Source organism: Juglans microcarpa x Juglans regia, chromosome 5D (assembly GCF_004785595.1).
Source record: "Juglans microcarpa x Juglans regia isolate MS1-56 chromosome 5D, Jm3101_v1.0, whole genome shotgun sequence".
Taxonomy (NCBI): domain Eukaryota; kingdom Viridiplantae; phylum Streptophyta; class Magnoliopsida; order Fagales; family Juglandaceae; genus Juglans; species Juglans microcarpa x Juglans regia.
The window spans coordinates 1,878,313-1,899,882 of record NC_054602.1 but is presented as its reverse complement, the minus strand read 5'-3'; the positions used below and the strand labels follow the sequence as shown (position 1 = coordinate 1,899,882).

Here is a 21,570-nt window from a genome sequence, read left to right as displayed (position 1 = left end):
TCCACAGTTGAAGCACTCTAATTTCGACTTATTCTTCCCGCGCTTGCCCCTCTTGCTGCGCTGAGAAGTTCCTGACACCTTCTTAATTTGTCTAGCAGCTACTCCATTCTTAGACTTCTTGCGCTTAGGCCTTGATGCCTTACGCGAACCAGAATCAGCCACATAGGCCGTGTGATTGGGCTTGGCAGCCTCTAGGCGCTCAGCCTCCAATTCCAAGTGACGCGAGACATCATCAATGTCTTTGATATTCTCGTTATGCGTCAGGTTCTGGCTCATATTCTCCCAAGAATTCGGCAGTGATCTTATCACTGCCTGGACTTGCTGTTCATCAGTCAGGTTGTTTCCTGCCGACTTAAGTTCGAGGATCATGGTTGACATAGCCCTAAGATGCTGCTTCATCGTGTGGTCAGAGCGCATCTTATAGGAGTCAAACCTCATGGTTAACCCACGCAACCTAGTGGCTGAAGTTCCACCAAACTTCAACTTCAAAGCCTCCCACATGCTTTGGGCAGTGTCATAGATCTCGAACTCACACATTAGATCATTGTGCATGCTGCTTAACATTATTATGCGCGCGCACCGACTTTTCTTAGCCCATTGAGTATAGGCTAGTTGATCTATTTTGTATTGTTCCGAGGTCCCTTCCCCGGGCTCAGTAAGGGAGTGAGATAAGGCCTCCAAGACCTCTTGCTCATCTAAAACATATTGGATCTTGCGATGCCAAATGTCGTAGTTCTCCCCATCCAATTTCTCCCCTTTGTTTAAATCGACAACTATACTCTTGGATGACATTTCACTACAATACGCAAAGAAGGGATATTACACACACACCGAAGAAATCTGCTGCGTCTATCCAAGTTAAAAAAAAAAAAATTTAGACATGTCGCAAGATCGAAAAATCGCTAGGCTTCAGAATCATCTCTTGCGCCACAATATCCAATTATTAAATTTTTAACCTAATTCCTGCGCAAATTCAAAAAAAAATATATGGGAGAATTAATCATAATTCTCAACCATACTCCCATTATCTTAAGTAGTCATCTAGTCCTAGTCACATGTAAAGACATAACCTACTAAAATCGCAGTAACCTTTTGGGCCAGTCTACAAGGATAGCTACTCCAACCACAGTAACCTGTTGGGCCAGTCTACAAAGATGGATCATATAAGACCATTACAGTCCATTTTTCTTGTTCCATCAGTGCATTTACAGTTCTTACTGGGGTCACTGTGGTCTTTTGGCTATACAGTACATTTACAGTTCTTACTGGGGTCACTGTAATTTTTTTCAGTCTATCATCTACACTGACATTTCTAACTAAGACTACTTAGTGGGAATTTTTCTATTTTATCAATAAAGACTAATGTATAAACATTCAAGCCTAACATTCATAGATGATAAAAATAATCACATATCCACATGTTCAATTCACATATACATGTTATCACATTTAATATAACAAATTAAATAAAAGATCACATGTAAAATAACATAATGGAAAAAAAAAATAGCATGAATATAACTATATATTCACATGTGATCACATTTAATCTAAAAACAATTAAATAAAAAAACACATGTAATATAACAATATATCTTAGAGCAAATTTCATCCCCTCATTTTATTTTCTGTATTAAAAAAATGGGTTTGAACAAAGTTGGGCTTTAAAAATATGCCCAGTAAAAATATTGGGCCAAGCCCAGCCCGTGATCTTTAAAAAAGAGAAAAAAAAAAAAGAGTGGGTCGGGCCATGAGGCCCAAGCCCATGGAAATCAGATGACCTAATGGTCATCTTCTTCCCCCCATTCGGCTACTGTTCACGTGAACAGTAGCCGTTCGAAGCAGCACGTCCTGGAGCCTCCCACGCAGCACCGCAGGCGGCGGAAGTGATCGGTCCAAGCAGCAGAGTGCTGCCGACCACCTCGCCGGTGCGCGCTGCGCCTCCGTGGTGCGAGCAGCACCTCTCTGGTGCGCGCAGCACCGAGGGGTTGCGCGCTGCACCACGATGGTGAGCGCAGCACCTCGCTGGTGCGAGCGCTGCACCGCGGTGGTGCTCGCAGCACCTCGCTGGTGCGCGCGCTGCACCGCGGTGGTGCTCGCAGCACCTTGCTGGTGCGCGCTGGTGCTCGCAACACCGCGCTGGTGCGCGCAGCACCGCAATGGTGCGCGCTGCACCACTGTGGTGCGAGCAGTGCCTTGCGGTGGTGCGCGCAGCACCACTGCGTTGGTGCTCGCAGCACCACCTAGTGCGCGTAATTTTTTTTTTTAACAGATAAAAAAAAAAGAATAAAAAAAACACCATACAAATCTCAAGCATATGCGAGAAAAAAATTAAAAACTGGAAGCAATTCAAAAAATAGCTCTGATACCAATGTTAGAATGCACAGCGGAAAAGTACCCAAGCTCAGCTTAGAGAATTGCTCCACAAGTTTTTCCAGATTGATAAACTCCAAGTGTTTCCTCTTAGTGGCGAAAGTGTACTACGTAGTATGGAACTAGAGTAACACTTACAAATCCACAGCCTAAATATTTTATCAAGAGAGAACAAAAAGAGAGAGAGTCTTTTTTCTATTTTTTTAGATGGGTGCAAAAAACACAATTGAGGAGGACTATATATAGTCCTCCTATGCACGGCTGGCCTTTAAGGCCAGCCTTCAATTACCTTGTGTAACGGCAGTAACGCATGGCTTTAAGCCATGCGTTACATACGTTACAAGTAACACATGGCTGCGTTACCAGCAGGAGAGGTCAGCCCCACGTGGGCGCCCCTCCATCTAATATATATATATACATTGCCCATGATAAAATTGTTTTGAGAGGGAATATGCTTCACTTAGATCATGCATCCAAAAATATATAATGATCTTTTGATCATATCGTTGAAAGTCTTAAAAAATAATTATCCTCGCTCAAATACCTTATACGTGTCTTTAAAATTAATGTAAAACTCAACCATTTTCTTCTCGGTAATGTAGTCAACTACTGAATCAACCGCAACATTTCGCCAGTCATGATTTGAGGAATTGATTTATACATAATAAGTTGTTAAAAAGGAAATGGAATTTGGACCCCGACAGAGCTAGCTAGCTCTCCGAATTATAATTAAGAGGATTACATCACATGAAGAAGACTATTGAATTTCAAAATAATCACAACAAATTAAAGTACATGCTTAATCTATATATGAACAAGATCATGTCATCTCCAATTTCTCATCAAAATTACTTATTGTATAATTTCCTCGTTAAATGCTATAATATCATAAGCAAAGGATGGCATGGAGGAATTATCCTGATTAGCTACAGCTCGATCGAGTCTCTCTTTAATAAAAGATTCATCCTTATGTCTATTGCTCCGTGTATATTTTTGTTCCTTCCATCCCAATTCATATAAACCGTGCATTTGCACTCCAGAGCCCGTCTAACATCCTCCCTCCATTTGCTTCTCAGGTCTTGGTTTTCCTCCACTCTTCTCATCTTGAGTTATAATTTCATTAAAGTCTCCCATAAATATTATCCTCCATCATCATGCTCTTAGTAGTTGTATTAATTATGACAAGCCCCATTACATAAAAAATATCTGTCATGTTTTATTTATTAAATCTAATATATATTGTACCAATGAAAACTCATGGAAGGTTGGTAATTAATTATTATGGGAAAGTCGGTGCTCATATTGCTGGCTTATGAAGATTTTTTTATTTATAACTTTGGTATAATAAAAAAACACTCCACATTGATGTCATGTTAAATTAAAAATATTTAAATCCAAGACTATAAAGCTGTTGAAGTGATCTCGTGCATGACTAATGTTAATTGCTTCATGTATGTCTAAATAATTTGGTTCACAAGCTTAGTTGCTTTTTTTTTTTTTTTTTTTTTTAATGATTACATGAAGTTTTCATGGAATATTTAGTCTTTCCATATTGGGTCAATGGGTGATTAATAAGTAATCATGGCTCTCGTGACAACGTACATTTAACGGTTGTAATTGCACGTATATCCATCGTTGCCATTAATTGTGAAAGCTTAATTTGCCATTATTAATTATAATAACCATATATATATATATATAATATAGTTACGTTGGCACAAGACAAGTGCTACATTAATATATAATTATATATTGAAGTACACGCGAGTGGAAATGTGATTAATTCTTTGACAAATCATAATAATGCCTTTAATGTAAAAAAAGTAGGGCCTGGCAATTACTGCATGAAATCCACATGGTACATTGAAATCGTCTTTGCCTGCTACACCTACAGCATGTGGAATCTTTTATCACTTATAATATTGAAGTCCAATGTATCATTTCATGATAAAGATTAATTATATTATATAAGGGATTCAGTTTACTTTCCGATTTTATCAAAGCTAGTGTAGACGTTGCGTTATTAATAGTGCATGCAGCGAATATGAAATTGATATACTGGACATGAATTAAACGTCAAAAGAGAACAACGAAGTGAAGTCTTTATTATTTCTGATTATTTAAAAAACAATATTGTAGCAGTACTGGGCCGGTCTTATATATGGGCGGCCTCATGTACGTGACACGAATTAATTAGTTGCATTATGATCATGATCAGAACCAAAAATGCTGGGAATTACAAGCTTGCAATTACAAGAATATGAGTTTCGGGCAGGCGCTAGCTAGCTAGCTATTCCAATCATTAAATTAGCCTAAATTAATTAATAATTAGTTAATCATGCCCTATACTCGTTTACAGGAAAAATTGTATATATACATATATATATATATATATATATAATATATATATATATATATATATATATATATATATAGCACGGTGATGTAAATATTGCTTTCCGTTTCTATTGCTTGTTTTCTTTTCTTTTTTGTTTTTTTTTTAAAAAAGATGAGAGTACTCCAATTTTATTGATAACCCTTACTTTTGACGGAGGAAAATTGTGGTTATAACTAGATACATGAGGATTACAAATAAGTATAAAGACCAAAATTCATGTATCAAAAACCAAAAGACCCAACCACAAACTAAGAAAACCAACAAATTACAAACCAAATAGAAAGAATAATCCTAAAAAACCAACATACATACAAGAAGAGGAACAGATCACACATATAAGAAAATAACAAAGAAACGAAAAGCAAAGACCCAGTACCTCACTTTGATAAGATGTCTTGAATTGTTGATTAGATGTCTAATATATCTCCCCAAAATCCTCATGACTTAAATTTTTGGAAATCAAGTTCAAAAGTTCTACTTCCCTGGCAAAATTTCTTGTACGTACCTATTATTCCTAGCATGCTGCCTTGCTGTAACTGGATTAATTAGCATGCATGCATGCCCTGGACACACACACATATATATAATTGTGGATGCATGTGACAACTAATTTGCATATATACTTCGATTCTATCATATTTGGCAGAAAATATTCATCTGGATAGTTTCATATATAGTCATTCCTTCTTCTTTCATTGATCATGATCTAAAGACATAAATGTGTAATTAAGTTGATGATTCCTTGTCCATCGGTTAATCCCACGAAAAATACACTTTTATAAAATAAGGAAATCAATGCAGTATATATAATTCAGAAATGCTATAAACAACAAAAGCTGATCTATAATACATGATATATATGGGCAGGCAAATTTTTGAGAAGAAGACAAGCCGAAGGTATCACTAGTGGTACTTCTTGAGGTTGTTGGAGTTCTAATCCAAAACCGTGCTAGCTTTTAGTTGTCTTTGTTCTACCAATTTATTAATTCAGAGATTAACGCTTTTGCATCCTCTCTCTTCGATTTGGATCCACCTGATTCTCATGGTAAACTGGTTCAAGAATACATAAAATACACCTCTCGTACTACGAATGCGTGCCAAAGTAAACACACCAGCTCGTTTTTCTTGCATTAATTGTTCAAAATGACATATGGATATATAGGGAGTGACAGAGAGTGAATGAAGTAGGTGATGCATTTCATCTAAAATATCTTTTTAAGGGAAATTGTCATCATTCATTTATCAAAAAAATTTATATCCATGACTAGAAACATTTTGGGATATCTCTATATCAAACATGACATTATAAACTAAAATAATGCATTTTGAGCTTCACAAGTACACTATTTCCTTTTGTGACTAGTCTGGTCTTCATTATTGCTAATACTCTCTACAAACAAACGTCCAAGAGACAACCCTCTTTGTCTAAACAGAGATTCAACCTCACCCTTTATAGAAAGAGATGACTCAACCTCTACAGACAAAAGTATGAGAGACGAACTCTTTTTTTATTTTAATTAACAATAAGAAAACTAAAAATGAAAGCAGTAAGATAGATGTGAGAAATGATGGATTATAGTTTGGACCAACTCCGATAGATTTCGGAATCTGTGATGACCCGTGAAGGCAACATATTTGTCTCTTTTCAACCACAAATGTCAAATCTGAAAGGTCTGGTGGTGGCAAGTCTGGTGATTTAGTGCGTGTCATATCGAGAAGAGTTGCTGGAAGAGGTGGCGCATGAGAATCATGCAGGGTGATTTTTGCAAAACCACAACTTCTCTTTGAATGATTTTGGCTAGACTTGTGAATCTTCTTATGCCGCGCATATCTCTTAGAAGTTGTTGAAAAGTTGTAAATCTATTTTTTTTACCTTGAAGAAAGTAAAATAAAACTAAGTAAAAGAAACCTTGATAGACAAGGTGTGTGAATGAAGAAAGGAGGGAAGTAGAGGGAGGAGAGGATCAAGAAAAAGCCGAGGCCTCCTCCCCTCCGGAGAAAATCAGATATGAAGGTTTTGGTTTTTTTTTTAACAGATAGAGAAGGGGGGAAGGGAGGCGCCAATTTCACCTAAAATATTGATCTTGAGGAACACCAATGCAAGGAGAACCCTTCCACTCATCAGAGTGTGACTTGAGGATTTCCCTTACTCTGCCTTTCAAATATGTGTCACAGTTAACTTGGAGCAATGAACAAAGCCTTGATACTGCCCCAACCTTCAACATCTCCTGAATCACCATATATGTCCCAGAGAACTTACATATTATTGAAAGGATCAGAACCGCACGATCATCGGCTGCCGGTGAAACCCTCGAGATCTTGTTTGAGACCACGGCAATGCTTCCTCTATGACTCAGAAACTGAGCTCTCCCGTCGGCTAAGGAACATAGATGAAATTATATTCCTAAAATAAGCTCTGTAGTTCTCTTTTCGGGCAACTCCAACTCAAGTTCGATGAGCTCGAAAACTGTGCCTGCTTCAACCATCATCATTCGATTTCTACCCCAAGCACAAGCAGCTAATAGCACATTCAAAGCGGCATTAGATCCTTGTCGAGTGATCCCACTTTTTAAAACTCTCGCAATCGTGTTGAAGAATTCGGGTTCCAATCTTTCGAGAATACGTGTGCTCGGATCTGTGGTGATTGTTTTCAACACTATCATCGCATGGGATTTCACCGTGAGTTCTTGGTTTTCCATTTCGCAACCAAGGACCCACGTCAAAGAATCGATAATATGATCGTTTTCCATAAGAAGTTGCTTTGCTTCAGCAGAAGGAATCGGGTTAGAGTTAAGTACACTAAGAGCTTCTTCAAGACCATCAGTTTGGCCTTCCTTAAAACGTGTCGCAATAAACAACAACATGGCTTTAGGCACTCCGGCTTCAACCATATGACTCCTATTCTTATCATTTTCGGATGCCAGCAACTCCAATTTTCTAAGGGTTTTCAGCTGGAATTGAGGTTGCCGAAGATGCTTGATCAGTTTGAGGACTTGAAACTTGTCGAGAGGAGGTTTCGGTGTGGGAATCCGATTGATGCCATGCGAGGCATTTTGGGTGCACCAGGCCTGGATAAGGCGGCGTAGCGTGTGATTAGGGGTTAAGTCGGAGCCTTTTGGCAAGGTTTGTTTGCTGACCGGACATGTGGTTTTCTTGCAGGTGAGTAGCCAGTGTTCAATGCTTTCCCGGTCGTAGGTGATGCCTGTTATGGCTGTCACAGGGTCTTTCATTATTTGGAGGGATATAGGGCAAAGGAAATACTGAGGAACTTCAATGTCATCCATGAAATAACACAAATACATGCAGAATAGTGTGTATCTGAAAGAAAATAACAATGTATATATGAAAGAACAAGGTTGTTCTGGTTGCAGTGGTAAAAGAAGGCGGCTAATTTAGAGGAGGGTGAGAGACATATATACATCCTGATCAGACTGGTCGTTTCCTGCAAAATCATTTAGTCTAATGGGACGACTCTACTCAATAATTTCATTCTATGGCAGCGTTCGCTGGTCAATTTAATGAGGAAGTTGTGGACTACGGCCAAATGAATGTACACGGAATAATGGCTGATACGCGACAAATCACAAACTCCTTTAAAAAGAGTAGAAATTTAAAACAAAAAATATGGAGTACTAGAAGGAAAATGAGTCTTTTGTATTAAATCGTGATGTACCAAATAATCGTGATCTTAATTATTACTCGAAGACATTAATATTTTTTTAGAATGATGAAAATACGCGAGTTGTATTTTTATTGAAACTATTTAAATTTATATAATCATATTCTTATATATATATATATATATATATATATATATATATATTAAAGCTAGCTAGCCAGTCAATAAATTCATTTTAAACTCTTTTACATTTGAACTTAAATATATGAATTAATTGCACTTTATATATATTTTTATTATCAACGAACTACTGGATCCAAACATTTTATAATGAATCATCCAATTCATTGAATTAATTATTCACCGGCTCGTTGAATTAGTTCTTATCTGGTTCTAAATCCAATTCCAATTTGTCAAGTAAACCTAGTAGAAAATCACTTTTGGAACCAAGTTATGGTCTCTGTATAAAATTGTCAAATAATCTTATGATTAACATTAGTTTTCATCTTTTGGATATTGGTTTAATTAGGAAAATACAATATTTGGGGTTTCTTCTTTTAACGAATCCACAATCCATGCAATCCTGTTGAGAAATTCAAAGGCAATGAAGTCTTGGGTGATTTGGAGTTCGTAGCGATACACATGCAACCTATAGACCTCGCAATCCTAATATGGTCTATGAGTATTGCTATTCTAAAGCCTCTACACCACACACCACATCTATCTGACATAATTTGATTTATAAGATTTAAATTTTAAAATTTATCTTTTAAATTAGATTATGACATGTGGATGGTGTACTAGTATAGATGCCTTAGAATAGAAATATTTATAGTTTAATTTTATCATGTGCTTCGCCAAAATAGACTTGGCATATGAATCTACTAGCACCACTACCGGTGCACTATTCAATCAACTCTATGACAAGATTACTGGGTTTTTCCATTTAGTTTCTTTGACATTTTCTCGCGCGCCCACCGAAACAAGCTAGGTATATTTCAGTGGATTCAAGACCTTCATGACAGCGGTTGAAGGGTCGATGTTACATTAAAAATGATGAAATCCTGGGGTTCGGGTTTGAATGAATCGTATATTCCCGAATTAGTTGATCATGCAAATTAATTATGATGAAAGTAACATCCTTGATCGATCGCGCCTTGGACCAGTGGATATATTTCCACGCTTTAGAAGTATAGATCAAAGAGTTGTGAATATTATATATATATATATATATTTATATATAACTTCTGAGTCATGAGTTATGCATATTAATTTGGACATACATATATATATATATATATATAGAGAGAGAGAGAGAGAGAGAGAGAGAGAGATTTACTAGCTTGTCGCGTTCTAGTTCACAATTAGCAGTACTACTTGGTCGAAGTCAAAATTATAATTTACAAAGAGTCACTCGAGTCAATGCATGATGGTATGATTACATATAGAAAGAGTTTTGACAACAATTATGTATGTTCTGTGAAAAAAATCCACCAACTAGAATTTATACCGACAGAGGGCTCCTTTGAATTTTTTATGGTCTGCCGCCCCCAAATCCCAATTAACTATATATAGCGCCAACTGATCTAATTATTTCATGCGCACGTATGGAAAATGCTGGTCATCCCGCTCGATCGTCGCTCTCATTGGTTTGGTTTTTTTTTTTTTTTTTTTTTTTTTTTTTTTTTTAATGATTAAGTAAATATTTTTTAACAATATTGTGAATTTAAAAATATATATATTTAAAAGTGTTAAAAAAAGACATATAAAAAAAAAAAAAAAAAAAAAAAAAAAAAAAAAAAAACCAAAATCAACTAGCAGGAGCTCCCAGCGGTGTGAGTAGAGCCGCCCTTTATATATAGCACTTCAAATTTCAAAGATGAATAATAGTTACAGTCGTGAGTGTGTAAAGTACCGCGCAATTACTTTAAAAAAATGAATAAATACTGGACTTACATGAAAAAAAATTAATTTTTTAATAGTAGACGTCACTCTTTTTCAAAGCGACTGTACAACGCTTACGCATTCACAACTGTACGTAGCATTACTCAATTTCAAATACCGCGTGTGCTGGGCTTTTTTTATTTTTTATTTTTTCCACGGCCGAAAATGTCTGCTGGTCGTGAATCCGTTCCTCTGAATTTCAATCTTGTTTCCAAGTCCTGATGATCTGTTTCTGCATGCGGTTAAGTTTATTTTGATTCGGACATGTAAATCTTATTATTTTGGCTGCAGCCTTGCAGGTGCATGCATTCTCCTCTTTAAATTTCCTTTGAACACTTGAAAATTCTTGAACACATGTAAATTTTTTTTTGTGATCAATTCTTGAATCCAAAATGGTTTCTAATTATATCTACAAGCTGCCATGCATATATGCATGGAAGATCAAGATCAGGAAAGTCTCGTAGAAAAAACTCCTATTGGCGGGAGTTTTAAAGATCTCGAACATTTATAATCAATATATTAACAAAATATATATATATATATATATATATAATATCTATTGATCCATCTTAACGAAAAAAAAAAAACTTTCAACAAATCATATCTGATATCTAAAGCCCCAGTAAACATAAGCTGCTTAAGCGCGTTGAAAGATGCCTGTCAACCCTAGTAAACATAAGTTTTTTTTTTCTCGTTAAGATGGATGAATAGATATATAATATATATAGAACTCTCAGGGCAATTATGGATTTATTAAAACTTTGTGCATATCCAATTTAATCAGAGTTAAAATATAACTGCATGCATGGCTGGGAACTCATCAGCATTAAATAAATACATTTAAAAAATTAAAACAAATTAAAGGGCTTGAAATGTTCAAGTTGCCTACCACATGATCAAAGTTGAGACGACAGATGGAGAAGCATTAGGGACCTTGAGGTGCCAAGTGTGACAAAGTTATTCCTCTGGAAAGCTGCCAATAGTTTGCTGCCAACAAAAGAAAACCTGTATAAGAGGAAGGTGACAGAGGACAAAAGATGCCCTATGTGTGATGCAGAAGAAGAATCCCTTATGCATGTGTTGTGGGAGTGCCTTGCAGCAAATGACATATGGGGTAATGATGCAAGTTGTGTCAAGAAATGGGCTAGATCATAGATGGACTTCCTGAAACTGTGGGAGCAACTTATGACCAGACTGACCAAGAGCCAGTTGGAAGAGATGGCAGTGTTGTTAAGGAAGGTTTGGCTTAGGAGAAATGACTAGGTTTTTGAAAAAAGAATGGCTTGCCCCATGAATTCTTTCATTGCTACAAAGGTAGCTCTGCAAGAGTATCAAGAGACTCAGGTTCAAGTTCTTCAAGGCAGGCAAAATGGTACAGAGCAGAACAATTTGATTGAAAGGGTGCAGTGGGAGAAACTAGAAAGGGGCTTTGTTAAGGTTAACTGGGATGCCTCTTTGGATGTAAAAAGGAAGAGAAATCATGATAAGAGATGAAGAAGGAGGGGCTTTAGTTGCTGTGTGTGATCATAAGGCTGATATGGTGAATGCAGCAGTTGCAGAAAGCTTTGCTCTAAGGAAAGCAGTAGATTTGTGCTTTGATATTAACATTCAAAATGCCATATTCGAGGGTGATGAAAAAGTAGTTATTGAAGCTGTAAATAGTGAGGAGGAAGTCTTATCTGATTTCAGTTCGATCATTATTGAGGATGTTAGATTTTACTTCAGAAATAGGACAGATTGGCATTTACAATTTGCTCTTAGAAAAAAGAATATGGTGGCTCATACTTTAGCAAAAAAAAGCTTTAGCTATAGGGGAAGAACAAGTATGGATGGAGGAGGTCCCAGATTTTATTGTGGGATGTCTGGATAGTGATACAAATTGTAATACGTGAAGCTTAATGAAAAGTTCCTGAGGTTTATTTTCAAAAAAAAAAAAAAAATTGAGAAGTTCCGTGGCTTGTCTTCTGCCTGCTAAATTAACCAGAAGATCGATGATCTAGATCACTAATAATATATGTCAAAAGATGAGGGCTTGTTTTTAGAGGGCCTGACGACTTTGTGAAATATCAATCGTCAAGAATCAAGATGGAGCAGAAAGACCGGCAATTAACCATTTTTATTTCTTAGAATATTAAATACGCCATTGGATATATATTCAATAAAATATTTTATTTTTACTAATTAAGCACGAGAACAGCTAGCTTTGAAGTTTCCTTATTAGAACTCTTTCTATCTTTGGCTATATATATATATATATATATATATATATATATATATTAATGGGAGAAAAATAGGGTCAAACTTGCACGCAGCTATATCTCAATGTGATCGATCCAGAATGGGACTCGGTAACAATTCTATGGCTAAAGTCCACCGATAGAATTTTAATTTTGAGAAATTCCTGCTCTCATATACATTTTCAAATTTTTGTTCGCGTTTCGTAACCGTGCTGAAGAAATCCGGGCCATGTATATTGGGCCTGTGCTTGCTATATATCCACGTAATTATGGGGGCCTTTTGTTTTGGAGTTTATAGGAAGTAACGTTCTCCGGGCCTGGCACTGGCCCATCTGATCTTGTTCGTGGCAAGCCTAGTCTCTGTTGCGCCGACGTTCTCTCCGTTGTTAGGTGCAAGTTGTAATCCACTCGACCCTCACACACACACACACACACACACACACAGGTTTCCAGGTTGCTTGCTCGTGCAAAATGGAATTAAAAGAGCTTCTTTCCGAGGAACAAGGAAGGAAAGAGAAATTCAAGGTACCGATTCTCTCTTTCTAACTGGGTTTTCATATGTCATCTTTTTCTTTTTTCCAATTCCTATGGAGGTTATTCAAGTTTTTGGCAAAGCATTGATTTTTTCGCTTGTTATTTCTGTTGCTTTCCCTGTTGTTGTAGAATGAATGAATTTCAGTGTTTTTGTCTCATCCATATTATTTAATTTCACACTAACTTATTAGGCTCCAGATTGATTGCATTCTAATAATTCTGTCCGGGAAGTTGCATACAAATCATGATAATTTGGAAGAAAGCAAGACAAGCTTGGTTAATGGTGAACTCAGAAAAATAATAAAAGATTTGGGTTTTACGATTAAAAGTCAAAATGTGTGCCCACTTCATGAAACTCTCCTTGTTTGCCCTTCACTCACTTTTTTTTTTTTTTTTTGCGTCCATTTTTCTTGTTTAGTGTTCTAACAGAGTCCTGGTACATTTAATGTGTTTCAGTTCCTTTTCTAGAAGCCACGAAGCTTCTTAGAAATGGGCTTTTACCAGTGAAGAGCAATCACATATGGCTTCTAAAGAGATGTGAAACAACTCTGGAAAACATAATATTCCTAGGTGATTTGCTTGTTTTAAAAATAGTAGTCATGAAGCAAACTTGAAGATTATGGTTTCTAATATCTACGAGGGAAAAAATCGAGCTGCCGATTGCTTCTCTAGAATAGGCATCTCAGAAAAGAATAGAAGTTTAGAACATGAATTTCCTAGAGATCTTTTTTAGAGATGACATTAATTACTATATAGGTTGGATTGTGCATGGTGCTGCCTTTCATGATTGAGATTAATTATCACATTTTTCGTTGGCTCCGAGGAACCATAAGCTTACCTTACATATCATCCTTGCTTTAACTCGCTGGTTTCTTTACAAAATCCACACTGTTGCAAGGTTTAAGCTTTTTCTTAGGAAGCTCTTGGTCTCATCTTTATTACATTGTACCATGGAGAAAATCCACATCTATGAATGCATTTTTTATGAGTAGATTTACTTGCCAGCCCTCTGCATCAAAAAATTAAGATTTTGAGGTTGGAAGGTTTAAAGTTTGTTGCACTTTGCAGCTTTGCTATCCATTGAAACCATTATATGTTTCATGCAATAAAATTCCTCCTTTGGGTGTATTCCAATTGAAAACACAGATAATGCAGTTACGTTTTATAATTGGCGAGAACTTTTAGACCATGTTGGAGATCTTATGTGGCGTTTTATTGGCTGTGAGATCTAGTTTCAATTATGTATGATGCCATTTACAATAAAAAGCCTCTAGTGCTTATTAGTAACAATTACGAAATGAGTTGAAGTGTTTGTAATAAATTGGTTTTTCATGTTGATTCTTCTTCATGGTACTGGTGGCATACTGTTAATGCTTAAAAGACACTCTTTAGAAAGAGTGCCAATTGCTCCAATGGACTCTTCTCATGTAAGTTTTCCACTTGCTTTTCATTTATATTTTTGGAAATCTTAGAATCATGTCATTTGTTTTTGTTTCCATTAGTTAAACATTGGACTGCTGAAATTTCTTTATGTTTCTGTTCTCGGCTGTATGCTATATGATTTGAACCACTTCTCTGTTATTTGGTGCTGTCAAGTGGTTCGTCCACTTCCACAATCAAAACTTTATGAGCATTATTTTCTTTATAAGACAGCAACTTGGAAATTAAACTTGCAAAGTTAAAGCCATGTTCTACATTTCAAAAGTTTCTCTGATGTCCAACACTCACTGCTCAGTTGCCCATTCTTTTTTTCTCGACCTTTTATCTTTCCTTGCTTTCAGGGTAATGAAACAGTGGTTCCTAGCAGGACTGGTGACCAATCGACAAGAGATGGAGTTGTGAGACTATGAACACAGGACGCTGAGATAATTGGATATACTATCACTCCCACCTACTTGTTGAGAAAAGCAGGTATTATCCTGGCTGCCTTTCTGTGAATTAGCCAACATGTCAGATCCTTGATTCATGCAACTGCGTTTGAGGTTTACTGCCGCGTATTTGACTTTGACTACCATGTCAATTTTCTACACCATCTCAACGTTGATTTAGATGGCTCAGACATGGATGACATCTGACATGGAGTTAGAAATCCCTTGGCTACTTTCTGGAACAGATTTTTTTGGTCTAGATTGGGCCAGGATTACTAAATAAGCATGCCACATCAAGATTTGAGTTTGCGGTTACGTTTTTGTCCTTTGATCGACAATTACTGATGCAGACTTCTCGGAAGGATCTGTTTGTGAAATTGAGAATCTTCTGCATTTTCTCTATCAAATGATTGTAAATTATAGGTCACATATCATCATTAAGTTATTGTGCTGATCTAGCCACTAAAGCTGACAAATTTAGTTCAATATTAGTAATTATTCTTGGTAGTCCCGGGTTCGAAGGCAACGGATGATCAAATCAAACCAAAAGAACATAAAATACTACATAAAAGTCTTTAAGAAGATACGTACAAGCTACCAGGTATCGTTTCCCGCGAAGCAATCCGATAAATTTGTCTATAACTTGTCTTTTATATTATTTGAGTACTTTCTTCCAGATTCTGAATTGTCTAAATCACTTGCATAATTTATGCTATCTAATTTTTGTTTGTCAAATACCGAACATAAGAAAACACAGTGAGTACTAACTACAAGCTGCTTTTTTTTTTTTTTTTTTTTTTTTTTTTTTTGTTCTTTGTAACAAAGAGAAGGGACCCATCTTATTAATGGTGAAACCCTCGCTTGTAGACGAGGAATACCATAGATACGACCCGTATAAAAAACTACATTGAAATATCATGCTTGGAGACAATCTTTGCACCACAGCAGATCCCATACTCTAGACTCTTTCTGTAGCACCTCAGCACAAACGAGCACATCCACTAATCGAATCTCCGAAAACATCAAAGAACTCATCAACAACAATCTAAGCCTAAGGTGATCAACAGATCTAAAATGGTGGCAGTGGTTTAGAACTAAGGAGGAGGAAAAAAAAAAAAAAAAAACAAAGTTTTAAGGCACAATCTCTGGAAATAAAGTTCCCTTGTGAAGACACTGAGGATTTCTTTTTTGATCTCTCTTTAACTCTCAAAGTTGTGTAAAATAGAGTTTATATATATAGGTTAAATAAGGGTCTTGCTGCAGGCAACGATGGGACCCCAAAATCAATTAGAATTGAAATTATTATATCGTCACGCATTCTAAGTTAGCCCGATCGAGTAGAGACTATAAGCATACGTCGAGCTATTTTACAAATTTTGACAACATAGCATTTGTACACTAACAAGATGAAAAGCTCAAAATGATTATGTTCAAGGAAAATAAGGAATGGGTCGGATTTAACTTCACTTCATGCTTTGTTCAAGCTTGAATACATGAAAGGAAAATATAGTAGCCTGGTCTATTTTTCCATTTTCTTCTCAGAACTCTCGAAGTAAATTTGCTCCTAGTTTTCCTTCCTTCATTAGACAGAACACACATTAATCACAGCGGCATGTAATTACAATCATTAATATTATTGTATATCCAGCTAGATAACTAATCTTTATGACATCATCCATCTATCCATCTTCAAAACTTACAAAAATAATATACAATCCTCAACCATATGCTCTCAAATCCTAAGTTGTCGAGGAACTCAAATGGTTCTATTCGAAGTATAAACCTATACCAGAGTAAATATTCTTTTTTCTCTACACTACCATGCATTTTCCTGGTTCCTTGGTATTAGAGGGAAGAGGAAGAAATTGTGAAAGATACCCTTAACCCATGACGCCACCAATCTCATATCTTCAAGGATGCTGTTATTCATGCCACAAAGTCGGGCAACAATTGTGCTGCAAACCTCTTTGGGTTCTGAATGTTGATGTTCTCGTATGCAGCTGAAGAGTGAGGGTTGGAGGTGCTTATGGCACCGAAGTCATTGGGTTCACCGATGTCTACTCTTCTTCCCAGTTGAATGCTCTGGTTAGGGAGAAATGTATGGTGGGTTGCGGACAAGGAGAGGTTTTCACAGTGGGGGAGACCAAGTGTAAGAGAAACACCATTGCCAGAAAACCTTGGTGCAAACTGCTCAGCATCGAACCTTCCTATATCCTCAATTGGGTATTGCCCAAAACCTCCAATGAAGTTCATTTGGCCTCCCATGAATGAGTATCCATCTCTGCTCTGCCTCTCATCCCCGAATTTCATAGAAACTTGCTCATTGCTTGCCTCATTAGAGTTGACATCCATGTTTATTGATGGAACACTTCTTGGAGAATGCAGCATCTCATTGCTCCTCTGTTTCTTTGGACTTCCCTGTGTGATTCCTTCCAATTCTGATGATCCAATGAGAGTGAATCCAGTCTGGTTCCTAATATTTCCTCCAACCGGAGATGTTGAAGCTTTGGAAATTGAAATTGCAGGAGCCACGCCCTGGTTTGCAGAATTCTCTTGTTTCGAATTGAAACCTTTGGTTTGATTTTCAGTAGCAGGACATTTCTCTTGCAGAGCAATGGACTTTGATGCTGAATCTTCATTGCTCTTGCTTATTTTGTCCTCTGATCCATTATGCTCATGCTCCTTGAGTTCCTCCATGTACATCTCCTCCACCATTGGCTTCCAAAGCCGAACTCGAGCATTGATAAACCAATTAGACACCTGCATTATGATCAAGCTATTCAACTTGAAAAATTCCACAACAATGTAAACAATTATAAAGAATGCAAGGACATTGACGGGATACCTGGCTCCTAGTAAGCCCTGTCTGCTTTGCAAGCATATGCTTGTCTGAGTCCTTCGGATATCTAAAATCCAAATTGAATAATGTTAGTGAAAACATCACGAATCATTGCAATATGAGAAAACAAATGCAAATGGAATTATGACAATTCTGAGATGCTTACGGGTGGAGAAAGTGGTCAAAAAGCCAAGCACGGAGAACAGAAACTGATCTTTCAGGCAATCCTCTCTGGGGTCTCCAAGCATTGTGCTGGATCATTCCCAACTGTTGGAGTGCTCGTTGTTGTCGAAGATGATGGTCGACGTATTTGAGTCTTGAACCTTCGATCTTGCCTCCTAGGCAATCTTCTTCTCCTAAGCTCCAGTTTGCCGATCGAATTTGGCCTGTTATTGCATCCTTCAAACACCGGAACTGCTTTGAGATTGTTTGTAATGCAAGGGCTGTGTACGTTCTTGCCGAGCCTATTCCGGCCGCTTGTTCGAACGAGGAAATCACAATCTGCATCTGGTTGTGGTACTGTCTGTACCGTTGTTCCACCTTCATATTACAAAACACGAACAAAAGAATTCAGATTGAAAAATTGGTGAACCATTGGAATCAAAGCTACCGTATTTGGAATTCCCATCAAAATTCGGGTCTATCATAAATTTTGTATTCATTGTAGCTGAACCAAACTAACAACGCGCATTTAGATACCATCAATCTCTAAAAGCTGAACCTTGGAAACTTGTGAAGATTTTAAGGACTCATTTTATGGAAGGAACACCTTACAAATTTTTAGACACGCGTTCTCTTTGAGGAAGAGCTTTTAGTCAAAATCTCTCGGAACTTAGCCGATAAAGACCTTTTTTTGTTTTAAGAATCAAAATTCAAATTCTTTTTATCCGTTCCTCTATATGGAAAACCAAACCCCGCATCCCCAAGCCAAATTAGAGACTAGCTGCAAACCATGCATCTTTACAAAAAACGACCATACCTCATCAAGCATGTTAATAAGCTTTGCCTTTTTCATCTGAATTTCCTGCCTCTCGGCCGTTGATAGCTCGGCAGCACGCTTTCCACTTGCTTCACCGCCAACCGAACCTTCACCACTCGCCGCCACCGATGATTCTCCCATCACCGTAGTCCGCCCATTAGCCTTCTTTAGTATCTCACTCTTAATTCCGTTACCGACATTCACAACCTCGTCAAGAAGTTCTTGAGCAACCTTCAAGTACTTAGAGCTCAGCTGCACACTCCGCATACCATTAGTAACCCCCGAAGCTGAAGAAGGTGATCCACCAGAAACCCGCATATCTTCCCCGGAAATGGCCGGCGCTTGAGACTGTGATGGAACTTCACGGTCGGTCCGGAATGACCCATACGCAGGTTGTTGTGAAGACAGACTCAAAGACAGTCCCTGCTGTGACCGTGGGGTCTCACGCGCCGCCGCGTTTGGGTCAATTGAGTTCCAAAGATTGTACTGAACCCGAGGGACGAAGCCATGCAAGGCGGAGATCTCGTGGTGGGAGTGCATGGGTTGAGAATTGGGGTCATGGGATGCGGGTGAAGCAGAGGTGGGTACAGGGATTCCGACGAACTGCTGGGTGTGGGGTGGCGGCGCGTGAGGGAAGTTTAAGGAGCTGGCAGCAGCAGCCGCGGCGACAGAATTTAGAAAGACGAAGTTGTTGGCTGCGGACTGTGCCGGTGGTGGCCTGTCGGAGTATTGGACGTAACCAGCTGGATTCATGAGGACGAGGGTTTGTAAGCCATCAGCTGCTTGGATTTCTGAATTGCCATGAAAGTACGTCGCCATCGGTTTTCTTGGAAATAAATATATTATGTATCTGAGGTTACTTCATTGAAAAGAGACCACGTTAGTTAGCCTTCACATCCAGGTACCCAATCCAGAGACACACACAAACACAAACACATGCACAATATATACAACTGGATTGTATATGTTATAACTTATTACATGCTAATATATCTTGAGGGAGTATCTATCTACCTTGTGAATTATGCGGGAATTAGGGTGATCGCTCAACCCATGAAAGAGCTAGAACCGTTGAGAAACGCGTATGACGGAGCTTTACGGGTGACTTATGGAATTCACTGTGAAGGTGGTATTCTTTTCAGACAAATCCTGGTGAAATCAAGAGGCAAAAGAACAACAAATTTATTCAGTTTGCAGTGATCAACCAAGTTTGTGCACTAATTCTGATCTGTCCAGGACTAGTACTTCAGAGGCCATGCACTTTATTATGTTCTTCTTAAGAACCTAATTAAGTTATCATTGCTTGAAGGTGGAGGAGGAGGAGGAGGAGGAGGAGGAGGAGGGACTAAAATATGAAGCCATGTTAGCTTTATATTTATGGAAAGACGGTAGGAGAGATACAGAGGTAAAGATATATATTGATGCAAAGAGAGAGGAGGAATCGACTAGTGTATTAGTTAATAAACTGTTACCTGTTGTGACTAAAACCCGAGTGTGCACGTGCTTCATGATCATCTCTACACAGCAAAGGAAAGAAGAATCTGCCTTACAGTGACCAGAACCCATTACAATTTGAGAGAGAGAGAGAGAGTAGATGTATGTGTGTGTTGAGACGAAACCGTATTGGCTAAAATACAGGATGAGATATAAAAATACATCAGAACAGAAGCGCCAATCAATCCCACCTGTCTTTATTTGTATGATCTATCTACCCAGGGGATTCATCAATCTATACAAGGGGATAGCACTCTGTCAGACTCAAATCTTGCAATTCCCCTACTGAAAAGGCGAAAAAAAGGCAGGAAAGAGAGAGTTGGGTTACAGGGCTGAGAAAAAGATACCCATCTTTATTCACCTCATTATCTACAAATTATGTCCATTTTCAGGGAAAATTAATTTAAAATTAGTCCAACGATTTATTTTATATATAGATGTTGCTGATCTCTCTCTCTCTGATGGCCTTTCCAGTGAAGTACCTGCGAATATAGATCAAAACAAAGAAGAACTTCTTGTTGATTTGACCCTCCTGGATCCCTTTTCAAATCATTTGATGCAGCCAGGACTCCTAGATCAAAATAACTTTTTAAAGATAAATAGAGTGATGTATCATGTATCTGCATTTATGAAGTGAAATAAAATATATATAATGAAATGTAATTTCAAATCGTGTCAGAAGATACAAACAGCTGAAAAACGACGAAACGTCTCCTTCCACCAAAGCTTAATTAAAAAAAAATAAAAAATAAAGGAAGATGATGATGAACGACAAGTGGGGGGTGGAGGGGGTCTTCTTGTTTAAATATCTCCTTGTCTTTTTCATATTTTGGTTTTCTTCTTATCATCTTTATACATATATACATATATATATATATATATATATATAAATCCTTTTTTTTTGCGGTTGGATGCCAGAGTTTGAAGATAAAGCAGCCCGGTTTATTTTCAGGATTAAAATTTAAAATTTTAAAAATTTCTCATTTCATCATTATTTTTTTTTTAAATTCTTACATAAAATAAAATAAATAATTTAATTTTTTTAAATCTTAAAATAAAAATAATATTAAAATATATATTTTAATAATATTTTATTTAACTTTTTAATTTTAATCTAAACGCATCTCATCTCATTTCATCTATATCTATATTTAAAAACAAACAAATCTCAAATTTCCAAGGGAGAGAGAACCAACCACCCTAACACCCACTTTAATGCTTAAAAAGTTAAAAATACGTCTCTACGTACTTATCGAACTATATCGTAGTTTTTTTTTTTTTTAAG

The 21,570-nt window shown here is 37.3% G+C and overlaps 2 protein-coding genes and 1 long non-coding RNA gene across 7 annotated transcripts; 1 reads left to right on the top strand and 2 right to left on the bottom strand.

The window, feature by feature from the left end:
• Nucleotides 1-6,766: 6,766 nt before the first annotated feature.
• LOC121266160 (E3 ubiquitin-protein ligase PUB24-like) lies at nucleotides 6,767-8,127 on the bottom strand. The gene has a single exon (XM_041169897.1). The coding sequence runs from the start codon at nucleotides 8,071-8,073 to the stop codon at nucleotides 7,168-7,170; it is 906 nt and encodes a 301-aa protein (XP_041025831.1). The 5' UTR covers nucleotides 8,074-8,127; the 3' UTR covers nucleotides 6,767-7,167.
• A 4,838-nt stretch (nucleotides 8,128-12,965) lies between these two features.
• LOC121264442 lies at nucleotides 12,966-15,359 on the top strand. Its single transcript, XR_005940499.1, has 2 exons — nucleotides 12,966-13,096; nucleotides 14,887-15,359. It is a non-coding gene; the product is annotated as an uncharacterized LOC121264442 (long non-coding RNA).
• Nucleotides 15,360-16,588: 1,229 nt separating this feature from the next.
• Nucleotides 16,589-20,678, bottom strand: LOC121264441 (BEL1-like homeodomain protein 1). 5 transcript variants are annotated; one of them, XM_041167606.1, is made up of 7 exons: nucleotides 20,477-20,678; nucleotides 20,264-20,332; nucleotides 19,806-19,940; nucleotides 18,792-19,650; nucleotides 17,979-18,352; nucleotides 17,819-17,879; nucleotides 16,589-17,733 (listed from the first exon to the last, which is right to left on the bottom strand). In XM_041167606.1, exons 4-7 carry the CDS (start codon nucleotides 19,608-19,610, stop codon nucleotides 16,900-16,902), a joined length of 2,088 nt encoding a protein of 695 aa, XP_041023540.1. In that variant the 5' UTR covers nucleotides 19,611-19,650; nucleotides 19,806-19,940; nucleotides 20,264-20,332; nucleotides 20,477-20,678; the 3' UTR covers nucleotides 16,589-16,899. The 5 variants fall into 5 exon arrangements, with proteins under 5 accessions (XP_041023540.1, XP_041023542.1, XP_041023544.1 ...); XM_041167608.1 differs by having other exon boundaries at nucleotides 20,264-20,308; nucleotides 20,477-20,677; XM_041167610.1 differs by lacking the exon at nucleotides 20,264-20,332 and having other exon boundaries at nucleotides 20,477-20,677.
• Between the last annotated feature and the right edge of the window lie 892 nt (nucleotides 20,679-21,570).